General features: G+C 44.3%; 1 protein-coding gene across 4 annotated transcripts in view; it reads left to right on the top strand.

Moving 5' to 3' along the window:
- The first annotated feature begins 1344 nt into the window (after positions 1-1344).
- The window catches only part of UNC5A (unc-5 netrin receptor A), a 648839-nt gene continuing 631496 nt past the window's right edge, over positions 1345-18687 (top strand). For 3 of the 4 annotated variants that reach the window (XM_075344653.1, XM_075344651.1, XM_075344650.1), the window contains exon 1: positions 1346-1932. In XM_075344653.1, the coding sequence (XP_075200768.1) occupies positions 1833-1932 (100 nt within the window). In that variant the 5' untranslated portion in view covers positions 1346-1832. Of the gene's footprint in view, positions 1933-18687 lie in introns of all 4 variants that reach the window. The other variant, XM_075344652.1, reaches the window with a different exon arrangement.

Here is an 18687-nt window from a genome sequence, read left to right as displayed (position 1 = left end):
GTGGCTCCCGAGCTACAGGTTGGGGACCCCTGCTCTAGGGTAAGAGCTTGCACAAGTTGCAATGGGAGACTGCAATGTAGGTAGACATTCCAGTGTAAAGAACCAGGAGTCATGGCAGGCACAGATCATTACAATACTGCGGTGTGATTAGTGAATACTGCAGCATTGATATATTACCCCTAATATACCACAGGCTTTAATGTAGTGGGGTATCAATATGTAAATGAAAGTATTGTACAGTCGGATATGTCACACGTCCTTCCTTGCAGACACAATCCTCTGGTGACACCTTTGTGAATACCATGCTAACATACAATTCGACCATTCAGGACATCTACAGTCAGATTAATTATGGCAGTCTATCCCTCTCTACTTCTCATTTCCCTCATAACGAATTCTATTCTCTTTATTTCACAGGTTTTGAATGAAGAATGATACAGAACGTGCGTGCGGGTCACTTGTATAGTGTATTATCTATGGAGTGTATGAGAAGGGAGGTGTAACAGGAACAGATGTACGGGCAGGTGTGCCAGATGCTACAAGACCTCCCAACCTGCAAGCATTGCTGGAAAAAAAACATGTAACACGTATGAAAAGAAATACCATCCTGTATATGATAATTCAGCTGAAATTGTTTCTTGGTATCTTATGTTATACTACACCTCTCAACGTGGTACAATATACCATAGGGACATTCATAGAGAAAAGGATGCTTCAAAACAAGAAATTAAAGGAGCTCCCCCTCCTGGTGCTGGTTCAGACCACTACGTCTCTTCATCCTGGGACAAAATGGTTAATCGTTGTTTTGTACCCTCTTGTATATTAGCTACAACCCCATTCTCATCATATAGACCACCACTGATTTTGGGGAAAGGAGATGGGGGAGACTCAGAGTTGGGGTCTCGAGTCCCGGAGCAATAGCGGTCCGTAAGTTCTGCGTGTACGGTGTCGCAGTGAGGTTTTAGTGTATTTACAGATATTTTGTTGCACTGAATGCGACAATCACAGTTTTTTAACATTCTGCTCCACATTTCCTAGGGACAAAATGCTGCTCCCCTGACGACATTTGATTCCCAGCATACAATACCATTGAGGAAAATGTCTGCTTTTTACTATATTTTATTGGTTTTCTAGCAGTAAAAGGCCAATCCGGCACTCAGTGGTCCACAGAGATATCTTCTCGCCTTAGAATGATGTTCCTTTTCTAACATTTGCATAAACATTGCACATTTCTTGCTGTGAAGGAATGGGTTGCTGTCCTCCCTTGCATAAATCTCAATCTCTTTGTGCATTAAATGCACACCCCTCCCTCCTCCATCCCTGACAGACAGCAGCTGGGGTTAGGATGCCTGCGGCTGCAGCAATCCTGTTTCCTCCCATCAGCATCACAGAAGCTGCCACTTTAACCAGCTGTTGCGTTTCCTCCGATCCATCCAACCAGCTGTGATCCAGACCGTGTTTTTCCAGCCTATGTCTGCATGTCCCTTTCTCTCTTTCGCTCACTGGCTCATTCTCCTTTCACTGCTCTGCATTGCTGTGGAGCCCACATAAGCCAATACAGGAGAGAGGAGAACAGAGGGAGCAAGAACTGTGCCTTTTGTCTTTTGGGCAAGTGGATCTTTGCTATGTGCTACTGACATAACCTGGTACTACTCTAACTCTTGGGAAGTCAGGTGCTGCTGGTACAAGGGTGACGCTTAAGAGGGTCCATATGGATCATTCAACAGGGAAGAGGTGCTGTCATGTACTGCAGAATGGAGGAATACCCTGAAATTTGTCACATTGACACTTCTCCTGTTCACATTTAGTGACACCTCAACTTCTGTCCTGCAATGGGCTCATGGCTGGGGGAGTCCAGTCTGGACATCAGGATGGGGGCAGCATGTTTCTTGCTGGTCAGTGGTTTCCTCAGCTTACACCTTCCTCCTTCTGGTAAGTTTGACCTCTTTCAAATTATCTACCACTTACAAAGGAAGAGTTGGTTCCTTGCATGGTTGCCATGATGTAGTGGCATACCTGGCAGATTTGTGTGCTTGTTTTATGAATGCTATCCCTTCTGGGTTGTCAATGTCATGAAGTGCTCTTCTCTGCTGCTTTAGCCTCTCACCTCTGGTCTCTCCCATGGGAAACATTGAATGAGGCATAGTAACAGCAGGTGCCTTCAGCCTGTGGACACAAAGCAAAGGCAGACAAGGCACAAGTGAAGTATAGGTAGGGGCAGATAGAAATGTATACAATCAATGAGATTACATGCGAGTGAGTGAACACTAGACCAGGTGATTACATGGTGGTTCAGGGTGAAGCCAGAAATTTGTGAAACCTCTCTAGAAGACCAGCTCTTTGAGGAGAGACCAGACCAGATTTCCTTTGACAAATCTTTAGTTCCACCACATAATATGCATAATGGCTATCTTCTTTTTAAAGATCTCTCGTTTAAAGACCACTCTTCGGTGGTCATCTTAGAAACTGTTTCTAGTATTCATATATTTCTTACAAAGCTTCCAATCACAATGAGTTAATAGAGTGTATGCAAAAAAGGTAAAGGAATGAGTCAAATCTTCTCCCAAGTAGTAATCTTCTGCACTGGTCAGAGTGGCCTGTTATACCGTAGTATCATCATCATCATCTGTGAGAAGCGACGAGCTTTTCCAGATAAGGTCAGAAAGCCAAGGATTCACTTTGGCGTATTATTTACTGATCTCTGTCCTTGTAGAAAACACTCTTAATAACTCATTGGAAACAGGGCCTGAGACTGCACTCTTGGCTGATTTAGTGCAACGTGGGGTGAATGTTTTACAATGAAGGTGGCTGCAGATCATGATTTTTAACCATCCCCGGGCATATAGGAGATCTTAATGAAATGATGTTATGCCAGGCTATAAAAACTTAATCGGCTACGAAGACACTTCTTGCTGTATGGTGTAATTTATATGCGTCTACTGCATAATACAAGTCTCGGTTTGGTTATAATCTGCTCTGTGTGGCTTCGATAGGAGCTACATCTTTCTGGAAATCTTCTCTTGTGCTTCCTCTCTAGTTCTGTAGTGCTCATATGTATGTTTATTGTAAAGCACATTGTGCTACTGCTGTGAGCCTATATAAGCAAACCTACTGTGCACAGATATATTTACTTGCTGGTGTCAATCCTTGAAGAAGCACAGATTCCTTCTTGATGTAGGCTTGTGTTCAATTCATGTTCAAGGTTTATCCATTTAGAGGGCAGCCACACATTGTGAATGGTTTTTTTCCTACCTATTCAGATGGCTCCATCTGAGTTTAATACATAGCTTAGGATATGTGTGGGTGATGGAGTAAGTTACTGTTTGCGTTCTGACAATTGTTTACGGGGTGGTCTATAATTAGGTGATAGCTGTCAATCATTTGTATAATTGCAGGGCAATGCTAGCTTGTGTGATTTTTTTCATCTCATTTTACCCTGTGATCATCATCATATCCAGCTGATAATAGACACTTGAATAAACGGTATGTATAGGTTGTAAACCATGAATGCGTATGCCCACATTATTTGTAGTAGCTGTACCATATCATTGGGAAAACGTGTGACCATGTCTGGTGAACGTGATGTGTCTAGCTCTCTGTGAATACGCTACTGCTCAATGAAGCAACAACGTGTACTGTGTAGACACATAAAGATGCTAATGTACATGTATAAATATCAATGGACTACAGTATAATGTGAGTGCCTATCATCATATTCATTATACTGAGGATATATAAAGGGCATATGCAGTGCTTTATAAAATATCTTACACATATACCGTATCATTCTTACAAGGACTTTTTTAATACATATAGTAATATGATCATATGTGTTTGCTGACTAAATTTAATATTTTGAGTCCGTGTGAACCGCTAGGTTTTGTCCATATTACTAATGGACTCTGCAAGTTTGCACCTGTTCTTTATTAAAAAGGAGAGTTATCCAGTCTGTTTGCATTACTCTTCTAAATTGGTCTTCCTCTGGCAATCTATACAGAGTTGGAAATGATTTATTGGGTCTCCACAGGAAAACTGGAAGATATACACCGTGTCGAAAAGGAAAATATTCAAAGGTATAGAATGATGATTCCTGCTATATGGGCATCGATTCTGACTATGCAATAAATATGAGTGCTGAGTACGTAAACACAAACATCTAGGCTTACTTTACCACCATTATTGGTGATCAGATCCAGCGTTAGTTCTCCAAAAGTGAAATCTGGCATCTCGAAACTTTAAAGGACTCTTTAGGAGATGCCTAAACAGACTGTGAGTTAAGTCTAGAGACAAAATTGGAAGAAATTGGTGACCTTCCATCCCAGTTAACACTGTTCATTTTCTATCATATAACTAATTAAATTGCTATTTATCACAACACATTGGGGACCAACAGCCCAACCACCATCAGCATAGACAAAAGAAAAGATTAGTTTTCTATCAGTTATCCTTTAACTAGTTAAATTGCTATTTATCAGAACACATTGGGGTCCAACAGCCCAACCAACATCAGCATAGCAAAAAAAATAATTTTCTATCAGTTATCCTTTAACTAATTAAATTGCTATTTATCACAAACACAATGGGAACCAACAGCCCAACCAACATCAGCATAGCAAAAAAAAACACCACTATTAATTTTCTATCAGATATCCTTTAACTAGTTAAATTGCTATTTATCACAACACATTGGGAACCAACAGCCCAACCAACATCAGCATTGACAAATAAAAATGTTATGGAAATGTCCAGCATTTACCCTTGTGTCCTAGCCCTATCGAAGCATCAGCAACAAATTCTTCCATCAAGAATCGCCAAGTAATCTTTGTCTCAGCCATTGTACTCCTTTCTCAGAGATGAATATTTATCATGTAGAAACAATTACACTGCTGAATAAACTTATCAGCCGCTAATACAGTGGTGTAATGATATTGAAGACAGTCAGCTGTAATAAATAATATAAGAGATCCTCAATTCTGTAAGTCTTCCTCTTCCATCATCAATGTAATATAGAATCATCCCAGGTTTTATGAAGACGTTTCATATGTAATATATGTGTTTGCGAACTGGCAGCTTGATAAGATACAACATAATCTCATTTATTGAAAACCGTGCTATTTTTCTTGCTGGTGAAAGCAGAAAAACCTTTGAAGGCTGTGACCTGGATAACCTGGGTCAATCATTTATGACATAATACATTCAATCATATCATAATCCAAAAATCTTGCGAACAGTGCTTTAACTTATATTTTATTCAGCATTTTACTGTCTATATAATAGTGTTTGTACTACCTATAAAAAAAATCACACTAAACCCCTATAATGTGATAAAAGCAACATAAGGGTAGATGGAAACCATTCTATAAAAGAATCCATATACTTTATTAAATATGCAATAATCAGCCTAACACATATAAGAAGGGGTAGATCTTTTTACCCAAACACTTGAAGGCTAACCCCAGTAACTGCTATATACCAAACCAATATTAGATCTATACCTTGCCTTATATAAATAATTGATCCACATTGGCTTTATTGATCGAATACCTGAAAGACAATACAGTATCTTCAGATATACTAGTGAAGAAATAACTAACGAGAATCCAGCAGGGCTTGATAATGGAGGGATAATGATCAATACATAGCAGCAGATCTCAGTATATTGAGTACATATAACTAGAAAATATGTAACGGGATACACTTTATAATCGTACTCTACCTCTATGAACAAAGTCTATAGAAAGAGTCATTAAAAAGCAAATGTTCCCAATCAATGAGTCACAATGTAATCCAATGCTCCCAGTATATATAAATATATCATAATAAAGGAATATACCTTAGTCATGGTGCGTATGATATATGAGGACCAAAACACACTAGTTCTTCTATTTACTTATGTTTGGTCAGAAAGAAAAAAGTAGAGGTCAACGGAGATCATGAATATGGGCAGCAAATAGAATGGAACATGGGAAATGCAAGGGTGTACTCTCTAAATACGAGTGTAATGATGTATATTGTTAATAACAGTGATGTCATAAAACCATATAGTGATAATATACTGTGCGTATAAATAGTTTATTGTTTTAGCATACTTAGTAGCCTTGGTAGGGAGTACTGTTACAGCTTTTGCACCAAGAACCCAAGGGGGTTCAGCTTTTCCTATGAATCTATATGTGTCCAGAGGAGACCCAGTCCTATTCTCATTACACTTCAGTGGAGATAAATCACATGTGACATCTCAATATGAGATCACTGTTAGACTGAAGCTCAGAAAACATTTTGCAGATGTATCATTTTTCTAGAATTCATAACGGGTCAACCTGTCCCTTGTAAAGATAATAACACACAATGATAAAATTATTAAAATGACGGTACTTTTACAGTCATACCTTTCTTAAGATGCAATGCCATGTTCAAGTTTCATGGTTTATATACAGTCCGCAATCCGTGGACCAACCATGGGTAGCCTGACCCAAATCAGTTGCCTAATTGACATACATGAGGCTGGTGACTGAGCAGGAAACCTATCGCTGGTCCGGACATGGTGCACCCTACTTAAACCATGTGTGTCAGACATGTCAAGCCCACCTAAGATGAATACTATGTGACTGTATTGTTCTAGCAGCTTTCAGATTACTTCAATGTCATATACATAAATATTAACATTAAAATATTACTCCCTACTCTTCCTTTCTATGTAATCATCTAGGGCCGGTCACTTTATATGTCAAACTGTTGGCCAATGACTAGTCCTCCCGAGTCTCATTACACATGTACATAACTTTTTAATACACTAAGTAACACAATAAATCATTACTTTAACTAATGAGATGGTATGGATTTTTTACATGCACACAATCAGTCTGTGTGTCCGGTCGGTCCATGTGAATACCACATTGACTTGCATTGGTCCTTGTGTTTTCCATATGGTACACATACATTTAGTACGCTGATCTGATTGAGCCCCTACTCATGATGTATCTGTTATATACACGTTCTATATTTTCTCATACAGTACACATCTTTTTGCCATTTCAATAAAACCTCTCGACCTCTAGCCCACTACACTTTCCCAAGTTAGATGAAATAAAGACATCTCTAACTCTATCTTGCTCTTCAAACAACACATTCATGCCCTTACCACTTCTTCCTACCTCAAACACAAAATCATTTCTACGATATGCATTTTCTATTCACCTTTGTATCATCAAAATGTTAATGAATGCCCTTATTATATCCCACCTAGATTACTGCAACATCCTTACATGTGGCCACCAAGCAATCACTCTTATTCCCATCCCCAATGTATCCTCAAATCTGCTGCCCAATAAATCCAAATTAGTAATCCAAGTTAGTAGTTATGATTCACCTATTCATCATTTTATCCTTGTTAACTTAGATATATTAAAGGCATCATACATCCCTATGTAAACATGTACGTGAACAAACAGTACCGGTGTCTTCAGTGTTTTGGATCAGTGTGTCATCAGTGTGTGGTCCATGTGTCTGTTTTTACTATCAATGTTTCATCATCAGTATGGATAGAGAAAGGAAAAAATTACAAAGCTTCTCCTATACTTTGCCATGTTAAAAACAGACAGCACCTTTATGGCACACAGATGCCAACAGTTTGCTGTATGTGTTTTTCACGGACACATAGACTTGTATTGGCCCTTGTCATCCATGCTGCTGCTTAGCTTAGAAAAAAGACGTCTCAGAGGAGATCTCATTTATATGTATAAATACATGTGTGGTCAATATAAAGGACTGGCACATGACTTATTTCTTCCGAAGACAATACTAAGGACCAGGGGGCACTCACTGCGAGTGGAAGAAAAGCGATTCCGACAGCTAAATAGGAAAGGGTTCTTTACAGTTAGAGCAGCCAGACTTTGGAATGTCTTATCACAAGAGGTAGTAATTTTTTTATTTTCTCTGATGCCTGATGAAGGAGGCTGCGACCTCGGAAACGCGTTGACTTCACCTGTGCATGAATAAAGAGAATATTTAATCAACATGCTGGTGACAGTGCAGCACAAAAACTCAATTCCTCTTTTTTATCTCTATTCTGAATATCCCGGGGCTGCTGCTATAACTTCTTCCATGCTGTTACAGGAGTTGTGACTTTCATAACCCTGCCAGGTGAGTGGCCTACTGTGTGTTATCGGTAGAGATGAGCGAACCGGTCCCGGTTCGGCTCGAGGCGGTTCGCCGAACGGGGGGTCTGGCTCGAGTTCGGCTCGTCGAACGTTCGACGAACCGAACTCGAGCCCATAGGAAACAATGGCAGGCAATCACAAACACAGTAAAACACCTAGAAAACACCCTCAAAGGTGTCCAAAAGGTGACAAACAACTCACAACACAACACAAACACATGGGAAAGTGACAAGGACATGTACTCATGCGAAAACAAAACAGCTGGACAAGGAAAAAGAGGAGGACACACAGATATAGGCATGGCACGCCCTTCTAAAGTCATGTAAAACACCGCAAGGTGACTCCAAGCGGAGTCTCCCTTTTTTCCAAAAATTGGGCCCCACACACCCACCCCTTCAGTGGCAGCAGTTGTGCCCCAGTTGTACACTTCACAGCTAGATTTGCATCAAGCACATTCAAAAATACGCCATTCTTATCCGTCCCCAGGATGACACCGGGGTAGGTAGCAAAGTCTTTCCTGATCCCAGCTCTGTTCATCTTGGCTTCTTTTAAAAACACAGCAAGCAAGGGTTACTCCAAGCGGAGTCTCCCTTTTTTCCAAAAATTGGGCCCCACACACACCCACCCCTTCAGTGGCAGCACTTGGGCCCCAGTTGTACACTTCACAGCTAGATTTGCATCAAGCACATTCAAAAATACGCTATTCTTAACCGTCCCCAGGATGACACCGGGGTAGGTAGCAAAGTCTTTCCTGATCCCAGCTCTGTTCATCTTGGCTTCTTTTAAAAACACAGCAAGCAAGGGTTACTCCAAGCGGAGTCTCCCTTTTTTCCAAAAATTGGGCCACACAGACACCCACCCCATCAGTGGCAGCACTTGGGCCCTAGTTGCAAACAGGATGTTTTGATTTGCATCAAGCACATTCAAAAATACGCTATTCTTAGCCGTCCACAGGATGACACCGGGGTAGGTAGCAAAGTCTTTCCTGATCCCAGCTCTGTTCATCTTGGCTTCTTTTAAAAACACAGCAAGCAAGGGTTACTCCAAGCGGAGTCTCCCTTTTTTCCAAAAATTGGGCCACACAGACACCCACCCCATCAGTGGCAGCACTTGGGCCCTAGTTGCAAACAGGATGTTTTGATTTGCATCAAGCACATTCAAAAATACGCTATTCTTAGCCGTCCCCAGGATGACACTGGGGTAGGTAGCAAAGTCTTTGCTGACCCATGACTTGTTCATCTTGGCTTCTTTTAAAAACAATGTAAGCAAGGGTTACTCCAAGCGGAGTCTCCCTTTTTTCCAAAAATTGGGCCACACAGACACCCACCCCATCAGTGGCAGCACTTGGGCCCTAGTTGCAAACAGGATGTTTTGATTTGCATCAAGCACATTCAAAAATACGCTATTCTTAGCCGTCCCCAGGATGACACTGGGGTAGGTAGCAAAGTCTTTGCTGACCCATGACTTGTTCATCTTGGCTTCTTTTAAAAACAATGTAAGCAAGGGTTACTCCAAGCGGAGTCTCCCTTTTTTCCAAAAATTGGGCCACACAGACACCCACCCCATCAGTGGCAGCACTTGGGCCCTAGTTGCAAACAGGATGTTTTGATTTGCATCAAGCACATTCAAAAATACGCTATTCTTAGCCGTCCCCAGGATGACACTGGGGTAGGTAGCAAAGTCTTTGCTGACCCATGACTTGTTCATCTTGGCTTCTTTTAAAAACAATGTAAGCAAGGGTTACTCCAAGCGGAGTCTCCCTTTTTTCCAAAAATTGGGCCACACAGACACCCACCCCATCAGTGGCAGCACTTGGGCCCTAGTTGCAAACAGGATGTTTTGATTTGCATCAAGCACATTCAAAAATACGCTATTCTTAGCCGTCCCCAGGATGACACCGGGGTAGGTAGCAAAGTCTTTGCTGACCCATGACTTGTTCATCTTGGCTTCTTTTAAAAACAATGTAAGCAAGGGTTACTCCAAGCGGAGTCTCCCTTTTTTCCAAAAATTGGGCCACACAGACACCCACCCCATCAGTGGCAGCACTTGGGCCCTAGTTGCAAACAGGATGTTTTGATTTGCATCAAGCACATTCAAAAATACGCTATTCTTAGCCGTCCACAGGATGACACCGGGGTAGGTAGCAAAGTCTTTCCTGATCCCAGCTCTGTTCATCTTGGCTTCTTTTAAAAACACAGCAAGCAAGGGTTACTCCAAGCGGAGTCTCCCTTTTTTCCAAAAATTGGGCCACACAGACACCCACCCCATCAGTGGCAGCACTTGGGCCCTAGTTGCAAACAGGATGTTTTGATTTGCATCAAGCACATTCAAAAATACGCTATTCTTAGCCGTCCCCAGGATGACACCGGGGTAGGTAGCAAAGTCTTTGCTGACCCATGACTTGTTCATCTTGGCTTCTTTTAAAAACAATGTAAGCAAGGGTTACTCCAAGCGGAGTCTCCCTTTTTTCCAAAAATTGGGCCACACAGACACCCACCCCATCAGTGGCAGCACTTGGGCCCTAGTTGCAAACAGGATGTTTTGATTTGCATCAAGCACATTCAAAAATACGCTATTCTTAGCCGTCCCCAGGATGACACTGGGGTAGGTAGCAAAGTCTTTGCTGACCCATGACTTGTTCATCTTGGCTTCTTTTAAAAACAATGTAAGCAAGGGTTACTCCAAGCGGAGTCTCCCTTTTTTCCAAAAATTGGGCCACACAGACACCCACCCCATCAGTGGCAGCACTTGGGCCCTAGTTGCAAACAGGATGTTTTGATTTGCATCAAGCACATTCAAAAATACGCTATTCTTAGCCGTCCCCAGGATGACACCGGGGTAGGTAGCAAAGTCTTTGCTGACCCATGACTTGTTCATCTTGGCTTCTTTTAAAAACAATGTAAGCAAGGGTTACTCCAAGCGGAGTCTCCCTTTTTTCCAAAAATTGGGCCACACAGACACCCACCCCATCAGTGGCAGCACTTGGGCCCTAGTTGCAAACAGGATGTTTTGATTTGCATCAAGCACATTCAAAAATACGCTATTCTTAGCCGTCCACAGGATGACACCGGGGTAGGTAGCAAAGTCTTTCCTGATCCCAGCTCTGTTCATCTTGGCTTCTTTTAAAAACACAGCAAGCAAGGGTTACTCCAAGCGGAGTCTCCCTTTTTTCCAAAAATTGGGCCACACAGACACCCACCCCATCAGTGGCAGCACTTGGGCCCTAGTTGCAAACAGGATGTTTTGATTTGCATCAAGCACATTCAAAAATACGCTATTCTTAGCCGTCCCCAGGATGACACCGGGGTAGGTAGCAAAGTCTTTGCTGACCCATGACTTGTTCATCTTGGCTTCTTTTAAAAACAATGTAAGCAAGGGTTACTCCAAGCGGAGTCTCCCTTTTTTCCAAAAATTGGGCCACACAGACACCCACCCCATCAGTGGCAGCACTTGGGCCCTAGTTGCAAACAGGATGTTTTGATTTGCATCAAGCACATTCAAAAATACGCTATTCTTAGCCGTCCACAGGATGACACCGGGGTAGGTAGCAAAGTCTTTCCTGATCCCAGCTCTGTTCATCTTGGCTTCTTTTAAAAACACAGCAAGCAAGGGTTACTCCAAGCGGAGTCTCCCTTTTTTCCAAAAATTGGGCCACACAGACACCCACCCCATCAGTGGCAGCACTTGGGCCCTAGTTGCAAACAGGATGTTTTGATTTGCATCAAGCACATTCAAAAATACGCTATTCTTAGCCGTCCCCAGGATGACACCGGGGTAGGTAGCAAAGTCTTTCCTGATCCCAGCTCTGTTCATCTTGGCTTCTTTTAAAAACACAGCAAGCAAGGGTTACTCCAAGCGGAGTCTCCCTTTTTTCCAAAAATTGGGCCACACAGACACCCACCCCATCAGTGGCAGCACTTGGGCCCTAGTTGCAAACAGGATGTTTTGATTTGCATCAAGCACATTCAAAAATACGCTATTCTTAGCCGTCCACAGGATGACACCGGGGTAGGTAGCAAAGTCTTTCCTGATCCCAGCTCTGTTCATCTTGGCTTCTTTTAAAAACACAGCAAGCAAGGGTTACTCCAAGCGGAGTCTCCCTTTTTTCCAAAAATTGGGCCACACAGACACCCACCCCATCAGTGGCAGCACTTGGGCCCTAGTTGCAAACAGGATGTTTTGATTTGCATCAAGCACATTCAAAAATACGCTATTCTTAGCCGTCCCCAGGATGACACCGGGGTAGGTAGCAAAGTCTTTGCTGACCCATGACTTGTTCATCTTGGCTTCTTTTAAAAACAATGTAAGCAAGGGTTACTCCAAGCGGAGTCTCCCTTTTTTCCAAAAATTGGGCCACACAGACACCCACCCCATCAGTGGCAGCACTTGGGCCCTAGTTGCAAACAGGATGTTTTGATTTGCATCAAGCACATTCAAAAATACGCTATTCTTAGCCGTCCACAGGATGACACCGGGGTAGGTAGCAAAGTCTTTCCTGATCCCAGCTCTGTTCATCTTGGCTTCTTTTAAAAACAATGTAAGCAAGGGTTACTCCAAGCGGAGTCTCCCTTTTTTCCAAAAATTGGGCCACACAGACACCCACCCCATCAGTGGCAGCACTTGGGCCCTAGTTGCAAACAGGATGTTTTGATTTGCATCAAGCACATTCAAAAATACGCTATTCTTAGCCGTCCCCAGGATGACACCGGGGTAGGTAGCAAAGTCTTTGCTGACCCATGACTTGTTCATCTTGGCTTCTTTTAAAAACAATGTAAGCAAGGGTTACTCCAAGCGGAGTCTCCCTTTTTTCCAAAAATTGGGCCACACAGACACCCACCCCATCAGTGGCAGCACTTGGGCCCTAGTTGCAAACAGGATGTTTTGATTTGCATCAAGCACATTCAAAAATACGCTATTCTTAGCCGTCCCCAGGATGACACCGGGGTAGGTAGCAAAGTCTTTCCTGATCCCAGCTCTGTTCATCTTGGCTTCTTTTAAAAACACAGCAAGCAAGGGTTACTCCAAGCGGAGTCTCCCTTTTTTCCAAAAATTGGGCCACACAGACACCCACCCCATCAGTGGCAGCACTTGGGCCCTAGTTGCAAACAGGATGTTTTGATTTGCATCAAGCACATTCCAAATCCACAAGCATTTACTCTCCCCAGGATGACACAGGGGTAGTAAATTCCTTCTGGATCCATGACTTGTTCATTTTGATGAACGTCAGTCTGTCCACATTGTCACTGGACAGACGCGTGCGCTTATCTGTCAGCACACACCCAGCAGCACTGAATACACGTTCAGAGACAACGCTGGCAGCTGGACACGACAAAATCTCCAAGGCGTAAGTTGCGAGCTCTGGCCATTTTTGTAGGTTTGAAGCCCAAAAGGAGCAAGGCTCCAGTTGCACAGTCATGGCATCGATGTTCATTTGGAGATACTCCTGTATCATCCTCTCCAGCCGTTGACTATGTGTCAGACTTGTTGTCTCTGGTGGCCTTGCAAAAGAGGGTCTAAAAAAATTATGAAAAGATTCCATAAAATTGCTGTTACCGGCACCAGAAAAGGTCCTACTGGTACGGGTAGACTGTTGAAGATGACGAGACCGTCCCATGTTTGTCAAGTTACAACTGGGAGATTCACTCCCTGCACCTGCACGGTTGTTTGGTGGAAAAGCCGAGCTAAGATCTAGTAACAGCTTCTGCTGATACTCCTGCATACGTGCGTCCCTTTCTATGGCTGGAATTATGTCACAAAATTTGGACTTGTACCGGGGATCTAATAGTGTGGCAATCCAGTAGTCATCATCACTTCTAATTTTGACAATACGACTGTCATGTTGGAGGTAGTGCAACAAAAAGGCACTCATGTGTCTTGCGCAGCCATGCGGACCAAGTCCATGCTGTGTTTGTGGCATAGAGGTGCTACCCGTTCTTTCTTCCTCTGACATCTGACCCCAACCTCTTTCAACTGAAATTTGACCAAGGTCTCCCTCATCCGCTGAGTCTTCCATGTCCATGGACAGTTCGTCCTCCATTTCTTCATGTTCTCCTGCACCTTGCTCAACATTTCGCCTGCTACTATGCGCCCTTGTCGATCCCTGTCCCCCATGGTCCCATGCCTGCTGCGTTGGTGATGATGAACGTCTGGACCTTCGTGATGTTGTTGTCCCTTGCGCATATGAATCCTCCTGTAGTTCCTCCCCTTCATGTTGTCCCACCCCCTGACTCCGAATAGTGTTTAGCGTGTGCTCCAGCATGTAAATGACTGGAATCGTCATGCTGATAATGGCATTGTCAGCGCTAAACATATTCGTCGCCATGTCGAAACTGTGCAGAAGGGTGCATAGGTCCTTGATCTGAGACCACTCCATCAGGGTGATCTGCCCCACCTCTGCATCTCGTTGGCCCAGGCTATACGTCATGACGTATTGCACCAGGGCTCTGCGGTGCTGCCACAGTCGCTGTAACATGTGGAGAGTTGAATTCCAGCGTGTCGCCACATTGCATTTCAGGCGATGAACCGGCAGGCCGAAAGACTTCTGGAGCGATGCAAGTCGCTCTGCTGCGGCGCTTGAACGGCGGAAGTGAGCTGACAGTTTTCGTGCCCTGTTCAGAAGGCCATCTAGGCCGGGATAGTGTGTTAAAAATTGCTGCACGACAAGGTTCAACACGTGAGCCATACAAGGTACGTGTGTCACCTTGCCCAGGCGAAGTGCCGCACCCAGGTTTGCAGCATTGTCGCACACGGCCTTACCAGGCTGCAGTTTGAGTGGAGACAACCATTTATTAAACTCGGACCGCAAAGCTGACCACAACTCCTCAGCTGTGTGACTCTTATTACCAAGACATGTCAAGCTAAAGACCGCCTGATGCCGTTGCGCTCTGCTGCCAGCATAGTAATGAGGGGTGCGTGATTCCTTCTGCGCAGTGAGAACGCTGGTGGCCTGACCAGGCAGGCTTGGGGCGGAGGTGGAGGACCCAGATGAGGTGGAGGATGCAGAAGCAGTGGCGGAACTTGGACAGACAGAGGATTGACACACAAGTCGTGGGGACGGCAAGACTTGTGCAGCAGACCCTTCACCATCTATCACCATAGTTACCCAGTGCCCAGTCAGCGACATGTAACGTCCCTGTCCATGCTTACTGGTCCAAGTATCGGTGGTGAAATGCACCCGTTCACACACAGAGTTTCTCAAGGAAGCGGTGATGTTGTGTGCGACATGCTGGTGTAGCGCGGGCACACCTTTCTTAGAGAAGTAGTGGCGACTAGGCATCTGGTACTGGGGCACAGCGACAGACATAAGGTCTCTAAAATCCTGTGTGTCCACTAGGCGGAAAGGCAGCATTTCGGTAGCCAACAGCTTACAGAGGGATAGAGTCAACCTCTTAGCTTTGTCATGGGTCGGAGGAAGTGGCCTTTTATTTGACCACATCTGAGGGACAGAGATCTGGCTGCTGTGTGTAGACGGTGTTGAGTAGGGTGTCCCTGGAAAAATGCAGGTTTGTGAGGAAAGTGCAGGCGGAGACATGATGTTGCCTTCATCCAACGTTGGTGCTATCGATGTCTGAGAGAGCTGTACACACTCACTTGTTTCCCCTTCCAAACCAACTGACGACCTTACAAGCAAACTGCCTGTTGCGGTTACAGTGGTGGAAGTTTTGCGTGGAAAAACAGGTGTGGCAGCTGTCCCCACAGTCCTAGAAGATGAAGAGCGCGCGGATGCAGTGGAAGGGGCGGGCGGTGGATGGTTCGCTCCGCTAGGCCGCATTGCAGCACGGTGAGCTTCCCACCGGGACTTATGATATTTATTCATGTGACGATTCATGGAAGAAGTTGTCAAACTGCTGAGCTTTTGACCTCTACTAAGAGAATCATGACAAATGTTACATATCACATGAGTTGGGCGATCTTTTTCGATGTGAAAAAAGGACCAGGCTAGGCAAGGCTTAGAGGCCATGCGACCTGTTGATCCACCCCGAATAATGCTCATAGGCAGAGTGGTGGCTGAGGATGCAGTTGTAGACGTGCTACCAGTGCTCCGACTCTGTCCAGGAAGGCGCAAGGTAACTTCGTCGTCGGTTGCATCCTCCTCCACCGCCTCTGTTGACCTCCTCGAGTGCCTGACTGGGGGTTGACAGTAGGTGGGATCTAGAACGTCATCATCAATTGTTGTGTTTGCACTCCCCTCCCCCTCAGACCGAGCCTCTTCTTGCCCTGACGGAATATTTAAGTTGTCATCCCAATCGGGTATCTGCGTCTCATCTTCATCAGTATGTTCCTCATTGTCTATAACCACAGGTGTTACAGTTTGTGACAAAGGGTCAACATTATGCTCAGAAACTTGGTCCTCACGGCCTGAATCTGAGTCACAAAGGTTCTGGGCATCACTGCAGACCATTTCCTGTTCTGTACTCACTGTAGCTTGGGAGCAGACCTCTGATTCCCAGGCTATAGTGTGACTGAACAGCTCTGCAGACTCAGCCATCTCAGTTCCACCATACTGTGCAGGGCTGATGGAGACTTCAGAGCTGGGAGAAATCAAGTGTGATTGGGATGACAACTCAGAGGACTGGTGTTTTTTGGATGCGGTACTTGAAGTGGCTGAGAGGGCACTTGTTGGACCACTTGAGATCCATTCAAGCATTTTCCTTTTTTGCCCATCATCTACCTTTCTTCCTGTTGTTCGTGTCCGTAAAAAAGGGAGCACATCGGATTGTCCACGGTAAGTAGTAGACATCTTACTTTTGCTGGTAGATGGTCTATCTTCAGCAGATGATAATGGAGCTTTGCCACCTTCCCCACGGACAAAACCTTTTTTGCCTTTTCCACCACGCCTCTTCCCCTTTCCACCAGCATCTGTCATTTTGCCACTCATGTTGATTGCGACAAGATTGTGGACTGAAAATGTGGTAGTAAAAATTGAGAGGTGGTGAAGATTGCAGTGGTGGTCTAGCTTTATTAACAGCAGAATAATAAAGAATAAATATCCCTGACAATGCAACTTAGTTATAATTAGTTGGAGTGTGCAACGCAGGCAGACGTGCTGCAAATGTCTTTGCACTAGTGGGACTATAGCAAAGTCCAATAGCCACGTATAGGATGCCACTAGGTACACTGAGTGTTTGCTAGTATAATGGCTTGGTTAGAATGAGTTGTAGTGTGCAACGCAGGCAGACGCGCTCTGCAAATGTCTTTGCACTAGTGGGACTATAGCAAAGTCCAATAGCCACGTATAGGATGCCACTAGGTACACTGAGTGTTTGCTAGTATAATGGCTTGGTTAGAATGAGTTGTAGTGTGCAACGCAGGCAGACGCGCTCTGCAAATGTCTTTGCACTAGTGGGACTATAGCAAAGTCCAATAGCCACGTATAGGATGCCACTAGGTACACTGAGTGTTTGCTAGTATAATGGCTTGGTTAGAATGAGTTGTAGTGTGCAACGCAGGCAGACGCGCTCTGCAAATGTCTTTGCACTAGTGGGACTATAGCAAAGTCCAATAGCCACGTATAGGATGCCACTAGGTACACTGAGTGTTTGCTAGTATAATGGCTTGGTTAGAATGAGTTGTAGTGTGCAACGCAGGCAGACGCGCTCTGCAAATGTCTTTGCACTAGTGGGACTATAGCAAAGTCCAATAGCCACGTATAGGATGCCACTAGGTACACTGAGTGTTTGCTAGTATAATGGCTTGGTTAGAATGAGTTGTAGTGTGCAACGCAGGCAGACGCGCTCTGCAAATGTCTTTGCACTAGTGGGACTATAGCAAAGTCCAATAGCCACGTATAGGATGCCACTAGGTACACTGAGTGTTTGCTAGTATAATGGCTTGGTTAGAATGAGTTGTAGTGTGCAACGCAGGCAGACGCGCTCTGCAAATGTCTTTGCACTAGTGGGACTATAGCAAAGTCCAATAGCCACGTATAGGATGCCACTAGGTACACTGAGTGTTTGCTAGTATAATGGCTTGGTTAGAATGAGTTGTAGTGTGCAACGCAGGCAGACGCGCTCTGCAAATGTCTTTGCACTAGTGGGACTATAGCAAAGTCCAATAGCCACGTATAGGATGCCACTAGGTACACTGAGTGTTTGCTAGTATAATGGCTTGGTTAGAATGAGTTGTAGTGTGCAACGCAGGCAGACGCGCTCTGCAAATGTCTTTGCACTAGTGGGACTATAGCAAAGTCCAATAGCCACGTATAGGATGCCACTAGGTACACTGAGTGTTTGCTAGTATAATGGCTTGGTTAGAATGAGTTGTAGTGTGCAACGCAGGCAGACGCGCTCTGCAAATGTCTTTGCACTAGTGGGACTATAGCAAAGTCCAATAGCCACGTATAGGATGCCACTAGGTACACTGAGTGTTTGCTAGTATAATGGCTTGGTTAGAATGAGTTGTAGTGTGCAACGCAGGCAGACGCGCTCTGCAAATGTCTTTGCACTAGTGGGACTATAGCAAAGTCCAATAGCCACGTATAGGATGCCACTAGGTACACTGAGTGTTTGCTAGTATAATGGCTTGGTTAGAA

Source organism: Anomaloglossus baeobatrachus, chromosome 4 (assembly GCF_048569485.1).
Source record: "Anomaloglossus baeobatrachus isolate aAnoBae1 chromosome 4, aAnoBae1.hap1, whole genome shotgun sequence".
Lineage (NCBI taxonomy): Eukaryota > Metazoa > Chordata > Amphibia > Anura > Aromobatidae > Anomaloglossus > Anomaloglossus baeobatrachus.
Note: the sequence above shows the minus strand (reverse complement) of the source record. Positions and strands in the feature narration are given on the sequence as shown.